This window comes from Sus scrofa, chromosome 8, assembly GCF_054392235.1.
Source record: "Sus scrofa isolate SSC_HxYL_T2T_F1_AM1 chromosome 8, Sscrofa_HxYL_maternal_Yorkshire_Landrace_v2.0, whole genome shotgun sequence".
Taxonomy (NCBI): domain Eukaryota; kingdom Metazoa; phylum Chordata; class Mammalia; order Artiodactyla; family Suidae; genus Sus; species Sus scrofa.
Window position 1 is genome coordinate 84,488,576 of NC_139390.1, and position 15,571 is coordinate 84,504,146.

Here is a 15,571-nt window from a genome sequence, read left to right on the forward strand (position 1 = left end):
GAAACCTGTCTTTCAGGTGAGAGTTTGGGTAGTTAAATGTCCAGGGCTACTGAGGCAGCTCTGTAATTGTCAGAGTCCATAGACCTTTATGCTCTGTTATCTTCAACATGAGACACAGAGATTCCAAGATGCTACTCTAGCTCTCACCATCATTTTAGCATCTTGTGTAATAGGAAGGAGGAACGTTGCAAAAAGGAGTCAAGTTAATTCCTTTTAAGAGTCAAGTTAATTCCTTTTAAGAGTTAATTCCTTTTAAGCAGTAAGAGTTGTACATACTGCTGCCTATCCTCATTGGTTGGAACTTGGTTACATGGCTGTAACTTTAAGGAAAACGGGAAAGTGAGGTCCTTTGCCTGGGCCCCGGTACCAAACTAGAAACTGCTATTGTGGAAGAAGAAGAAAATGTAAATTGGGACTTAGTGCAGGTCTGTGCCATAGCATTGTAATTTTTCCTCAACTTCTCCCTATTGATAAGTTTCTAGTGACTGTAAACGGGCTTAGGGTCACCTTCACTTAGGAATGGATTCCTAGGGATAAATTTGGTACCTTGAAATTGGCACTTTTAAAAAGTCAACACTTTATTATTACTATTATTATTTTGACTGTGCCCACTGCTTGCACAAGTTCCTGCGCCAGGGATAGAAACCTGAGCCATAGCAGCGACCTGGGCAGTGGCTGCAGTGACAGTGCCCAATTTGAGCCACCTGGGAACGCTAAAAGTCCATATAGTTTTGGAGGATGTACATAAATTAAAAAAAAATGAACTCTTTGGTCAGTTCATTTTATAATGAGTACACAGGTCCAGTGAAAAAAGTGATTTGCTCTATGAAATAGAAAATCCCTAATTAGGGTCATAAGCTGTGATTCTACTCTATCCAGTTTTTGCTATGCCACAGGCTTTGAGGAAAAATTCAGTAAGTTTCCAGAGAAAACATAGCTTAACTTTGAAGTATTAGAATTTTCTACGTATGATAGTCTTTCCAGTTTTATAAATCTTTTGGAGAGAAAATAATTATTTTTGGTCTGTATTTATTTCTTGTTTATTTTTTTTTTAATTCAAGTGACTTTAGTGACTAATTTCAGCTTGAAGGTTTTTACTAATATAATCATTGTGAAGAAAAGAAGCATCGTGCCCAGTTAAAGTCTCAATAAAAAACTTGTGAAGGTTTATTCAGATTCTTTGAATAATACACTTTAAAATTTCTGTAATCTTGTACATTAAACTAAAACCTATGGAAAGCATGTTATGCCACCCTGAAGGTGACTATAAAAATTGTTTATGAAGTTCAGGCCAAGACTAAAATATGTTGAAATGGAGAGTTTTGAAAAATGTTCTATATAGCAAAGGAGACCAAATCATGCTAAAATGCAGAAAAAGACTATACATCAGTTTCCAGGCTACATTATTCAAAAAAATACAACCATAAAAAAGGTAATAAGATTACATTTTCACATTTCATGGCTAGTAAAGTGCATTAGGCTGCTCAGATATTCATAACTTACTGTGACATTTGGGAAGATTACATTTTGTAGTGCACAGCCATTACTACAGCTCAGATAATAACTAGCCAATGCCTGGACTTGGATTATGATCCCTGTCATTGGGAACAAATTTGTGTTTTGAAGGTTGATCAGCTTCAAATAACTATTAGAAAGGGTTAACATGACATACTATAGACCCTGGGCCTGCTTTTTAGGTATAATAGATATGCATACATGTAGTATATCAAATGTGCCACGTATTTGTATGTACCAATTTCTGCCATCAATTTTCTCCTTGAAAGGCATATTTTATAATATTTAAAGCAGTGGAGAAATATTTAAAACACCTGTCCGGATATTGCTCTCACAGTATAAACTCAATTTAAAAGCCAGTGAAATATTTGGAGGTTTTTTGGAAATTACTTTCAAAAATTAATTCTATGGCTTCTTGGCAGGGTGGTTACTGATGGTAATAAACACAGATCAAAATGAAAGATTGATGTAAGTAATAGGAAGGTGAAGGTAAGGTCACTTAAGTTAGTCGCAACTAGGTTTTTGACCTATTTAGTCTCTGTAGAGGCTGTCCTGAAGTGTACATGTACTAAAAACTCTCCCTGTGTCCTCGTTCCCCACATTCTTAGTTGTCTCTTCAGAGGGACTCACTGTTTAATTCTTGTGTATCATTCTTAGGTATACATCTATATTTATATGTTTTACACTCAAATTGTGGCATACTGTTCATGCTTTTTTCCATCTTGATTTCTTACCTAAACGGTATGTTTTAGAGGTCTTTGTATGTCAAATGGAGCTTCCTCATTATTTTCAATGACTTTATCATAGTCCTCATACAGTTAAATATACTTTACTAACTGTACCTAATATTTTTTTGGGGAGGGTATTGTTTCTTCTGTTCTCTATTGAAATGCTAAAAGAAAGTTCTTGTATCTAACATCATTACCTAAATGTACCTATGGAATAAATTTCTAATTGTTAAGGTAACCACTTGTGTCTGCCTTCTATTTAGCGTAATTCTTTTGAGATTGATTCCCTTTATCAACTACTTTTCTCATTTATAGTAATTTTTCAGTTTTTTAGATACATATATCATATCACCTGAAAATAATTGGAATTTAAAGCCTTTGTTCCAGTTTATACATGTCACTGCCTTTTGACTAAATGTGATTTCTGTATCTCCAGAATAATATCAAATAATGGTGATGGTAGTACATCCTGGTTTTATTTCTGACTTTTGTGAGAATCATTCCAGTTTTCATAACTGGGCAGAATGCTGGCTTTTAAAGGTGTATTTTTGTTATTAAATGAAGTCTTTTAAAATTAATAAATGTAGAAAGTTTGATGGAAATACAAACCCACCATTTAACTATGCCACAGTACTTTGAGTTGTAGGTAACATCCATCACTGGATGCTTAAAAGTATGATGAAAAACAAGATATTTCTGTAGTCTCAAAGTATTCCTTAGAAGATGCTTAATAATTTAAAAATAGAAAAATCTGACAGACACCTCCTTAAGCAAGTGATCATAGCTAATTTCACCAATAGTGAGACATACTGACGTCAGATACCACCAGAAATGGTACAACCAGAAAGACACACATCACCTCTGGTGTGTTTTTATCAAAAATGTATAACCTAAGTTGAAACATGATGAAATGCTCAGATTGGAAGACAGTCTATAAAATAACTGGCAAATACACTTGGCAAGTGTCAAAATCATGAAAACCAAAGAATGCCTGTGCAGCTGTCTCAGTTTGGGTAAGACTGAGGGGATGTTCATCCTGGATCAGAAAAGATCATTAGTGTGGCCAGTAATATCTGTAGTATTGTATCTGGTTTTAATGATGGTACTATGATTGTGTAATCACATTGGGGGGAGATGGGTAGAGGGTATACAGCAACTCTATAAAATTATTTCAAAATAAAGTTAAAGACAAAACAGACAAACAATAGCCACAAATAGTCATAAAAGCAAAAAAAAAAAAAGTTCTCTATTATAGTTCATATGTAGTTTACAGAATTTTGGGGTACACTTAGAGAGCCAAGCGTGTATACTTCATAGCCAGCACCATATATCTAGGAGAATTGCCCAGTCATATCAGGGAACTCTTTAACAGAAACCCAGTTGCCATCTCCTCAGGCCACATGTTACTGATCTTGCAAAGAATTGTACATTCAAATCTCTGCCGGAGCTTTCCTAGAACCAAAAGCCTTTATCACTGTGCTTGCCAGGACTTCTTATCTCCCTGCGTGCAGATACTGTCTCCTGTTTTTTGATTTTCCATTTTTCCTTTCTCATGCCAGTGTATATCTTTGGCAACCTGGGATGTAAGGAGTTTTAATTCAATTTTTAGTTCTGAACCTTTTTTACTTTCCTGGAGTAAACTCTATTTGGTTTATTATTCTCTTATGAGCTGCTGGATTTTGTTTTGTACAGTTCACTTTCTCCTAATTCTTGTCTACCTTTTGGGTTTGGGAAAGCATAATAAAAAAGAAGAAATCAGAAGGACAGGACTATAGGTGAATTATGTATGTGATTATTTCTGACAGAGATCTTTAAAAAAATCTGGTTTAAAAAGATAGGCTTGCTAAGGTAATTCTAAAAGTATGCAGGAGTTTCTGTTGTGGCTCAGTGGTTAACGAATCCGACTAGGAACCATGAGGTTGGGGGTTTGATCCCTGGCCTTGCTCAGTGGGTTAAGGATCTGGCGTTGCTGTGAGTTGTGGTATAGGTCGCAGATACGGCTTGGATCCTGCTTTGCTGAGGCTGTGGTGTAGGCTGGCAGCTACAGCTCTGATTTGACCCCTAGCCTGGGAACCTCCATGTGCCACGGGTTCGGCCCTAAAAAGCAAAAAAATAAAAAAATAAAAGTATTTCAGTTCCTTTAAATAATTGGGGTTTGTTAAAGTTAAAAAACTTTCCCTCTGTTGGAGGCTGCTGTGAGGGAAATGGCAAGGTAGGAATACAGCTTTTTCCAGCTGTGTTTCCTGACAGTAATATCAATTAAATAAATTTTCTTGGTTACTGACTTCGGGTGTGTGACTAGGTTAAAGTTATGTTTAAGTTATCCTGATTATTGATAAAGGGTATCAAAATGGATAGGTGTAAAAAACCAGGAATTTGACAAATAAAAACTGTAAGTTTTGTTTCTATTCTGGCCTCTTTTCAGCATTTCCTTTTTCTGCTGTGAGCTCATACTTTGTATAGGTTGCTTGAGTAGCTCATACTGTACCTAATTCATAGATGAAATATTGAATTAGAAGTAGTTATAGAGCTCAGTTAGATCTTTATTAGTATCAGGGCAGTAGTTAGTGATTTACCTAAGACATCCCATATTTGTTTTTGTTGAAGAATATTTTCATTTTTATTTTCTAAGTTTTGCTTGACTTTTATCTATCTTAAAGATTTCTTCAGAGGCCTTGTTTTTTAGAGCTGTATATGTGTGTGTGTTTTAAAGGTCTTTTTATTGTTGTAGAGGGTGGAGAAGAAAATGTATATGGGTAGTTACTGAGTGTACTCTAGTTATGTTGAAGAAGTACTAATACTTTTAATGCTTTTTTCTCTCCCCCCACCCCCAACCCACCCTGAAGCTGGTTGGAGGACAGTTTGATTTAGAAATGAATTTCATTATTCAAGAAGGTGAGAGTATCATCTGCATGGTGGACTTACTAGAAAAATGTGATGTTACTTGCCAAGCAGAAGTCTGGAGTATGTTTACAGCCATTCTGAAGAAAAGCATACGAAATCTTCAAATCTGCACTGAAGTTGGCCTTGTTGAAAAAGTGCTTGGGCAAATTGAAAAAGCTGACAGTATGATAGCAGGTATGACTTTCTGTATACAGTACAAAGGATGTGAAGAAATGAAGTTTGATTCTTAGTCTATTTTTCTTATTTAATAACATTTACTTAAGAAATATTTGAGCATCTAACATGTACCTGGAACTTTAGTGTCCAAAGTGAGCATAGCCTGTTTTCATCTTTCAAGAAATTTAAGTAGTTTAATTATTTTATTTTTTGTTTTCTTTGTTTCCAGATCTTTTAGTTGACATGTTGGGAGTGCTGGCTAGCTACAATTTGACAGTTCGAGAACTAAAGCTGTTCTTTAGTAAACTTCAAGGAGATAAAGGACAATGGGTAAATTTAAATACTATTTGGTATTTGAAAGTATCCCTTTCACTGAACCTATTAGTGGCTTTTAAGCAATTGATACTGTTTCACAGGGAGTAAATGTCAAATTGAAGGGAAGAGAGCAGTTAGAATAACATTTAGGGAGTTCCTGTTGTGGCTCAGTGGGTTAAGAACCCAACTAGTATCCATGAGGATGCTGGTTTGATCCCTGGCCTTGCTCAATAGGTTAAGCATCCAATGTTGCTGCAAGCTGTGGTATAGGTCTCATATATGGCCCGGATCCCTTGTTGCTGTGGCTGTGGTGTAGGCCAGCAGCTGCAGCTCCATTTTGACCCCTAGCCTAGGAACTTCCCTATGCCAAAGGTGTGGCCCTAAAAAAAAAAAAGGGAATAGTAAATAGTATTTAGACCTTGCCATGAGCTGATACTGATGTGGACTAAGATAACCTGGTGTTCCAGGCAGGTTGATAATTTGATCCTTCAAATGTTTGTTTTAAATATGCATTCAACATTTATTTAGAGGAAAAGGGTAAAGATAGAGAAAAATGTTGGGTAGCAGCACCAAGTTTCTCTATCAGTCTGAGTAGTGTAGCTGACGCACTTAAACTTGAATAACCCACTCAGTGAAGAAAAGCCCTGCCTGTAATTGGATCCACCCTCCCTAGGTACAATTTATTGGTCCTTAGCAATGGTTGGTAATTGTCAGTTGACTTTGAACTACAGGTGCCTGCTTTATCAAACTGTTTCTTCCAACCGTTTACTTACTTTTCCCTTACAGGAATATTAGTAAATATTTTCTCTGTTTTTGTTGCTTTTCTAGGCTTATTTTAGAGCTCTTTAGAAATCCTTGCCTGATGCAATTATTTTGCCAGTTGATCCTTAATCTAGCTCTGTTTAAGTGTATCTAACTTTGTGCTCTGCAATTTTGTACTTCATTGTATAAAATTTTGTAATTTATTGTATTAAAATGATTAGACTCTTTTTTTTTCTTTTCTTTTTCTTTCTTTTTTTTTTTTTTTTTTTAGCTTTTGTCTTTGTAGGGCCGTACCTGTGGCATATGGAAGTTCCCAGGCTATGGGTTGAATCAGAGCTACAGCTGCCAGCCTACACCACAGCCACAGCAACACTGGATTCGAGCTGCATCTGCGACCTACACCTCAGCTCACGGCAACACCTGATCCTTAACTGAGCAACCTCATGGTTCCTAGTCAGATTCGTTTCTGCTACACCACGACAGGAACTCCCACAATGATTAGACTCTTTAGCTTCTTTGTATCAAACTCTAGTTATCTGGCTTCTTTTATGATTTTATTATTGATTTTCAGGGATTTTATTATGTTTGTTGGTATGGTTTACCTTGTATTTAACCTTATTTAGAGTTCTTGCATCTGAGAGTTTATAATTTTTATCAAATTTGAAAACATTTTAGTCATTATTTCTTCAAATATCATTTCCTTGTCTCCACCCTCCCTCCCTTCTGGGACTCCGATTATGTGTATGTTAATTTTGGCAGTGCCCCTTAGGTCACTAGATTTTTTTCTCTTTCTCTTTTTTTTTTTTTCCCCCTAGTTAGTCTTTTCTCTTTGTGCTTCATTTTAGATTGCTTCTATTGCTTTTTTTAAGGTAATTGATCTTTTTCTTCTGTGGTGTGTTAATATCCATTAAAATTTGAAGATTTTGGATACTTTTAATCTCTGTAATTTTTATTTAGTTCTTTTTTAAAAATATCTTTCATCTTTTTCTTTATTCGTGTTTTCCTTTAAAACCTTAGGAATATGTAGTATCTATTTTTTGCTCACTCATTCTGCTTTTACTTGTAGGTTGATTTTCCTGTTTCTTATGCTAGTGATTTTAGACACAGTGATGTTAGACATCGTGAGTCATTCTTTGTTGAGGGCTAGATTTGGTCGTGTTCCTGTTAAGATTGTTTTTGCAGGCAGATAAGTTACTTGCGGATTAACTTTATCCTTTCAGGCTAGTTTTAAAGTTTTTTTGGTCAGGTCTGGATTGGCTGTTATTCTAGGTCTAGGCCAGCCTTATTATTCAGGCCTGACTTTCTAGGGTCTCTGTGAATGACCCTAAGTCTCAAGACTATGGTCTTGCCATTGTGCTTAGTAGGGTCTTAGCAATTCCTGGCTCTATATTAGCTCTGGGAATTCGTTGACGTATGGCTGTCAAAATCTTGGCCACCCCATCTAGTTGAATTTTAAGTTAGAAATGAACAGTTTGGAATTAGGCCAGAGAGTCAGTGCAGATTTCTGGAGCTTCTTTGCATAGGTCCTTCCTCTGCAGTGCTCTACCCTGAAGGTCCTGTCCACCTCAGACTACCCATTCTCCAGTGGCCGCCTCGTCAACTCCCTGAGACTTTTAAGTCCTCCTTGGTTTCCCTCTCCCTGTGCAGTGATACGTGATATGGACGTCAGCTCCCGTAGAAAGTCTGGGTAATCTAATGACTCATTTTATTTCTCTTTCTTAAGGATCACAGTCTGGAGGTACTTTTTTTCTATGTCTGAAAATAGTTTTTGTTTCATCCATTTTGTCCAGTTTTCTAGTTATTTATGATAAATTGGTAAGTGTAGGTCCTGTTGTGGGATTGGGAGTAGAAATAGGTATAGAGGATAAAGGGGAAAAATAATGAAATATTAATGAAACAAGGACAAGATCTTGTTCAGATGTTATATGTAGGTAACTTTTGCTGTCACAATTCAGTGAAAAAAATTCCTATATCTAAATCCATATCTGCCTTTCTTTCTTTTTTTTAAGTCTTTTTAGGACTGCATCTGTGGCATATGGAAGTTCTTAGGCTAGGGGTCGAATCAGAGCTGCAGCTGCTGGCCTATGACCACAACCGCAGCAACACCAGATCTGAGCTGGTCTGCAACCTGCACTGCAGCTCGTGGCAATGCTGGATCCTTAACCCACTGAGCAAGGGCCAGGGACTGAACCCACGTCCTCATGGATACTAGTTGGGTTTGTTACCACTGAGCCACAAGGGGAACTCCCTATCTGCCTTTCTGATTATGGCTTTAGCACAGATTTTTACATGTGGAAATAGTGTATCAATGGGAATGAACATTTTTAGGACTCTTGAAATATGGCTACTAAGTTATTTTCTGAAAGTCTTTCCTAGTGTACAATCCTGCAACAGTGTCTGTGGAGGAAAATGCAGCTGCTGGCCTATGCCACAACCACAGCAATGTTGGATCCCAGCTGAGGCTGCGACCTACACCACAGGTCACAGCAAGCCTAGATCCTTAAGCCACTGAGTGAGGCCAGGGATTGAACCCACATCCTCATGAATACTAGTCAGGTTCATTACTGCTGAGCCACAATGGGAACTCCCTTAATGTATTCTTTTAAAATTGGTTTATAGAAAAGAAGATTTTGAGGATTGATTTCTCTAGATAGAAATGCTATAATACTGGAGTTCCCGTTGTGGTTCAGTGGTTAACAAATCCGACTAGGAACAATAAGGTTGCGGGTTCGATCCCTGGCCTTGCTCAGTGAGTTAAAGATCTGGTTGCCATGAGCTGTGGTGTAGATTACAGATGCGGCTCGGGTCCCTTGTTGCTGTGGCTCGGGTGTACGCCGGCGGCTGCAGCTTTGATTTGACCTCCTAGTCTGGGAACCTCCTTATGCAGTGGGAGCGGCCCAAGAAAAGGCAAAAAGCCAAAAAAAAAAAAAAAAAACCCCTCAAAAAAAAAAAAAAAAAAACCCAAACAAACAAACAAAAAAGAAATGCTGTAATACTATATTTTCATTTTTGACTGTAGATTATTTTTGATAATTTGATATTAGAATTTATTTAAGGGAGTTCCTTTTGTGGCACAGTGTTTTGAAATGAATCTGACAGTATCCATGAGGATGCAGGTTCAATCCCTGGCCTTGCTCAGTGGGTTAAAGGATCTGCTGTTTACATGAGCTATGGTGCAGGTCCTAGATGCAGCTCTGACCAGGTGTTGCCCTGGCTGTGGCGTAGGGCGGCAGCTATAGCTCTGATTTGACCCCTAGCCTGGAAACTTCCATATGCCTCGGGTGCAGCCCTAAAAAGCCAAAAAAAAGAAAAAGGATGAGCTCTAAAGAATGGGTAAGGTTTATTTAGCTAAGAAGGGGGTCTAGTGAGAATATTTTATGCACGAGGAATAGCTTGTGCTAGGGCCTCTTATGGGAAGAAGACAGAGAAGGCATTGTAGATGGAGTGCAGAGAGATGCAAAAAGAGACCAGGGAGGTCGGTAAATGTCCTGTGGACTATTTGGGGGTTTTGGTCTTTACGTTAGTGGCAGTGGGAAGCTACAGGAGAGATAGAATAATATAAAGATGAAAGTGGAACTGACAGCACTAACAGCTTGAACCTAGCCGGAACACAGATTGGGACTTGAACCCAGCCTAGACCCAGATTGGGACTTGAACCCACAGTTTTATATTAGAATCACTCACCCAGTGTCTGGACTCACTGAGGTTCCGGTTCTTCATGCCTCTGCACAGAAGGAATTGAGCGAGAGACAAAGTGATAGGCAAGAAATAGATTTATTAAGATAGGATGCTTGTGACAGATGCAAGCAGGCAGGCATGGAAGCCCTGCCCCCAGGATCTGGTGGGCTACAGTTTTATTTTCCAAGGGTAGTGGGAGTCAGAAAAAGACTACCTCTTCCTCTTTCTTTGAGCTGTAGCTCCTCCTTAGTATCCCTTAAGGTGTGTATTCAAATCAGCAAAAGGGTGGTCCTCAAACTCCTGCCCTTGGTCTGAACCTGAATGTAGGGCTCACCCCATCCCCCACACAATGACCCAAGGCAATTCTCGCCTCCACTAGTCAAGCAAGGCTACCTAGTGCTGATGGCTTTCTTGAGCAGTTATTAACTTACAGTGATCTCCCAAGGTCCCCTAGGTTTCCCTCTGTATCTGTGATGCCTTATTGGGACTTTGTAGGACTACCTGTGCCTACTACATCCCTATCAAAAGTGCAGTGATTAAAAGCATGGACTCTGGAGTCAGACTGAACTCTGATCTCATTCTTGTCACTTACTACCTGTGTGACCTTGGACATGTTCCTCTACCTCAGATTTCTCCTCTGTAAAAACAGAATGGTAATAACCTCTGGTGTGGTTATGAGGCTAAAATATTTAAAGTGTCTTTAACAGTGGGTTTGGTAAACTTTTTTTTTTGTGAAGTTATAAAGTGTTTTATGGAGTTCCTGTCGTGGGTGCAGCGGAAACGAATCCAACTAGGAACCATGAAGTTCTGGGTTCCATCCCTGGCCTTGATCAGTGAGCTGTAGGTCGCAGACGTGGCTCCGATCCTGCTGTGGCTGTGGTGTAGGCCGGCGGCTGTAGCTCTGATCCGACCACTAGCCTGGGAACCTCCATATGCCGAGGGTGTGGCCCTAAAAAGCAAAAAAAAAAAAAAAAAAAAAAAAAGTTTTAAAGGTGGATGGGTGGTGAATTGATGTTTGTATTTTTAAAAGGTCATTTTTGCTGTAGCGTGGAGAACAGTTACAACTTAAATGATATTGGCTCATATTTATCCAACACCTCATATGAAACAATGGCATAGGGTGCATTGTTTCCCTTCCATCCTTCCTCCCTCCCTCCTTCTCCCTCTCCCTGTCCTCTCTCCCTCCCTCCCTTCCTCTCTTTCTTTCTTTTTAATGGCCACATCTGCGGCATATGGAAGTTCCCAGGCCAAGGACAGAATCAGAGACCTATGCTGCAGTTGCAGCAGTACTTTATTCTTTAACCCGCTGTTCAGGCCAGGTACCACACCTAAACCCATACCTCTGCAGTGACCTGAGCCACTGTAGTAGGATTCCTAGCCCACTGTGCCACAGTGGCAATTCCTGTTTCTTTAAGATAGTTTAAAATAAACTTTCTTTGGTTATTTTAAATGCTTTTTAGCTTATAGAGTTATTTAGTTATTTTTGGGATATGTTAAGTATAGTTATATTACAAGTAGGTATTTTTGTTTTATGGTTAATAATGTGGTTAATGAATTACTGATTATTTTCATAGCCTCCACATGCTGGGAAGTTGTTGTCTGTGTTAAAGCATATGCCTCAGAAATATGGTCCTGATGCCTTTTTCAACTTTCCAGGAAAGAGTGCTGCAGTAAGTACATTCTAATAAGAAAATCACTTGGAGTTCTTTCCTTTGCTTCTTCCAAGTATGGCTCTATAAACACTCCTGATGTGTTCTGTGTTAGGTAGAAATTTCTTTGCACAACCTAACTTAATCCTTACAGCAGTTGTGCATGTTACCTTTTTTTTTTTTTTTTTTTTTTAATGGTTTCAAAGGTGAGGAAGTAGAGGCTCCAAGAAGTTAAGAAAGCTACCACTTAGCCCTTCAGCGGCAATAGAATAAGAACCCAACTCTTTTCAATTTAAGCCCTGTTGTCTTATGAATTTATCTCTGCATTCTCAAATAGAAATTTATGTGTAGCATTTTCACCTTTATCTTTCCGATCATCTTTCTTTAGCCTTACTTTTCACAATTACTGTTTCTTTTAACCTGATGTAAAAAATGAGAATAATTCTTGGAAATTTTATAGGTAGGTTTTTCTGAACTGTGAGTTTCCATATTATATTAGTCTCAGCATTTTTATGAGCTGTAGTCAGTTTATAAATAAGACAATTATGTTTGCCAGTAAAATTTGTAATAATTTGGAGTTCCCGTCATGGCTCAGTGGTTAATGAATCTGACAAGGAACCATGAGGTTGCGGGTTTGATCCCTGGCCTCGCTCAGTGGGTTAAGGATCTGGTGTTGCCATGAACTGTGGTGTAGGTCGCAGACATGGCTTGGATCTGGCATTGCTGTGGCTGAGGTATAGGCCGGCAGCTGCACCTCCAATTCGAGTCCTAGCCTGGGAACCTCCATGTGCCGCAGGTGCGGCCCTAGAAAAGGCAAAAAGACAAAGGAAAAACAAAAGGTAATATTTCAAAATATTATAGGATTATATTATATAATGTATATGTGTTATTTATGCAAGCTTTTCCACCTTTTCATTATTACACTGGCCTTCCTGTTACAAGCAAACATTTTTTTGAAGATATTTCAGCCTGTTCTTTTTCTGAGCTTACCTTTTATTCATTTTTTACTTTTGTTCTCATGTCTTACTTGCTTAAGGCCCCTGTGTAGCCAGGCAGTGCCAGCAGAAAGAAAACAGTGTTTTAAAAGGACATTTGTGATATTTTAATGCCTCACACACAGTATATGGTTTTCTTTGGAAAGTTTTATTGCTCATATTATTTTTTCTTTATAATTTTTCCTTAATAATCATTTTAGATTTGAATCTTTCCAGAATAACTTTACTTTCTTGGCACTGAGTTTATCATTTGTCTTGAACATAAAAAAGTATTCTCATAAGATTAACCTTTTTTAAATGCATGTTATAGTTTAATTGCTTATAATTCTTTGAGATTGTCATGTTTCCATTCTATTTACATGTATATATCTTGAAAGTGGGACACTTCAGCTCCACAGTTTTTGGAAATTTCAGAAAATAGATGTTTAGAAAGTATTCAGTGACTCCTTTTTTCCCCTTAAATATAGTTTCTAAAGAGTAGAGTATTCATGGATGAATTATCTTTTTATAAAGCTTTCATATCTTCTACTCTTATTTTTCAGTGAGAGAGAATATATGTATACAGTGAATATGTATACCTTTATTCTTTTTCTTAATGCAGTCTTCATTTTAAATCAGCCTTTGAGGTCTCGATAGTGTTAGTATATAAATTTGACTCTGATGTTTTTCATGTTTTATGGAATATCATATATATATAAAAAGATGTATGCATGTATATGATGTATAGACATAAATGCATATGTAAATTTTAACAGTAAACAAAAGCTTTGTAGTATGATCTTTTTAACAGTTTTATTGAGTTGTAATCCACCTGTCATACAATTCACTCATTTATTTACTTATTTTTGCTTTTTAGGGCTGCACCTGCAGCATGTGGAAGTTCCCAGGCTAGGGATTGAATCAGAGCTGCAGCTGCTGGCCTATACTACAGCCACAGCAATGCGGGATCTGAGCCATGTCTGAAACCTTTGCCACAGATCATTCGCCAGATCCTTAACCCACTGAGCAAGGCCAGGGATCGAACCTTCAGCGTCACTGATACTAGTCGGGATTGTAACCCCTCTCAGCCACATCTGGAGCTCCACAATTCACTCATTTGAAGTGTACAATTGAATAGATAAGTGTGTTCACCAAGCTGTGCAACCATTATCACAATCAGTTTTAGAACATTTTCATCACCTCAAAAGAAACCCCATGCTCATTAGCAGTCACTGTACACTTTATACCAAACTCCTAGTTTTAAATTATTCTGTTTTCTGTCTCTTGGATTTGTCAGTGCTGGACAATTCATGCAAATGGAATCATACAGTGTCTGGGCTTTTGTGATTGGGTTTTTCCACTTACCATACTGTTTTCAAGGTCCATTCATGTTGTAGATGTATTAGTGCTTCATTCCTTTCAATGGATGACTAATATATTTGCATAAGAATATACTACACTTTAATTATTCATAAATTAGTACATATTTCAGTTGATTCTACTTAGTTGGAATGTCCTACAGGTTTTTGTGTATATGTGTTCTTTTTTTTTTTTTAAGGGCCGTATCCATGGCAAATGGAGATTCCTAGGCTAGGGGTCAAGTAGGAGCTGTAGTGGCTGGCCTGTGCCACAGCCACAGCAATACCAGATCCAAGTTGCATCTGTGACCTATACCACAGCTCATAGCAATGCCGGATCCTTTACCGACAGAGTGAGGCCAGGGATTGACCCTGCGTCCTCATGGATGCCAGTAAGATTTGCTTCCACTGAGCCACAGTGAGAACTCTTGTTTTCATTTCTTTTGTGTGTATACCTAGTAGTGGAATTGCTAAGTCATATTGTCTATGTTTAACCACTTGAGGGCCTTCTAGATTGTTTTCCAACGTGGCTATATCATTTTACAATCCCACAAGCAGTTTATGAGGGTTCTAGTTTTTCTACTTGCTTGATAGCACCTACTGGTAACACTATGTCTTTCTTTCTTTTTTTTTTTTTTTTTTTTTTGTCTTTTTGTCTTTTTTTTGTTGTTGTTGTTGTTGTTGCTATTTCTTGGGCCGCTCCCGCGGCATATGGAGGTTCCCAGGCTAGGGGCCGAATCGGAGCTGTAGCCACCGGCCTACGCCAGAGCCACAGCAACGCGGGATCTGAGCCGCGTCTGCAACCTACACCACAGCTCACGGCAACGCCGGATCGTTAACCCACTGAGCAAGGGCAGGGACCGAACCCGCAACCTCATGGTTCCTAGTCGGATTCGTTAACCACTGCGCCACGACGGGAACTCCTGTCTTTCTTTTTGATAATAGTCACCGTCATCCTGGTGGGTGTGAAGTAATATGTCATTGTGGTTTTGGTTTGCATTTCCTTAATGGCTGATGATGTTGAGCATCTTTGCGTGTCCTTATTGGCCATTTGCATATTATCTTGGAGAGACGTCCATTCACATCTTTTGTCCACTTAAAAATTGCATTTTTTGGAGAGTTCCCACTATGGCACAGTAGGTTAAGGATCTGGCATTGTCTCTGCAGTGGTGCTGGTTCGATTCCCACACTGAGTAGGTCACAGCTGCTGCTTGGATTTGATCCCTGGCCTGGGAACCTCCATATGCCGCAGGTGCAGCCAAAAAAAAATTGCATTTGCCTTTTTGTTATTGAATTCTTTAATATGTAAAATATTCTTTATATTCTAAAATATGTAAAAATTCTTTATGTATTCTTCTGGATACAAGTTCCTTATCAGATAATTTGCGAGTATTTTCTCACATTCTTTTGGCCTTCTTTTCATTTTCTAGATGGTGTTCTTTTTTTTTTTTTTTTTTTTTTTTGTCTTTTTGCCATTTCTTGGGCCGCTCCTGCGGCATATGGAGGTTCCCAGGTTAGGGGTCTAATCGGAT

General features: G+C 38.3%; 1 protein-coding gene across 7 annotated transcripts in view; it reads left to right on the forward strand.

Annotated features, from left to right (window-relative positions):
- Positions 1–15,571, forward strand: part of LRBA (LPS responsive beige-like anchor protein) — a 712,651-nt gene that overhangs the window by 67,395 nt on the left and 629,685 nt on the right. For all 7 annotated transcript variants that reach the window (XR_014812812.1, XR_014812814.1, XR_014812813.1 and 4 more), the window contains exons 3-5: positions 5,090–5,321; positions 5,533–5,633; positions 11,633–11,728. Coding sequence is in view for 4 of the 7 variants with exons in the window: in XM_021100637.2 (XP_020956296.1) it covers positions 5,090–5,321; positions 5,533–5,633; positions 11,633–11,728 (429 nt within the window). In the remaining 3 variants the exon portion in view is untranslated. The remainder of the gene's footprint in view (positions 1–5,089; positions 5,322–5,532; positions 5,634–11,632; positions 11,729–15,571) is intronic.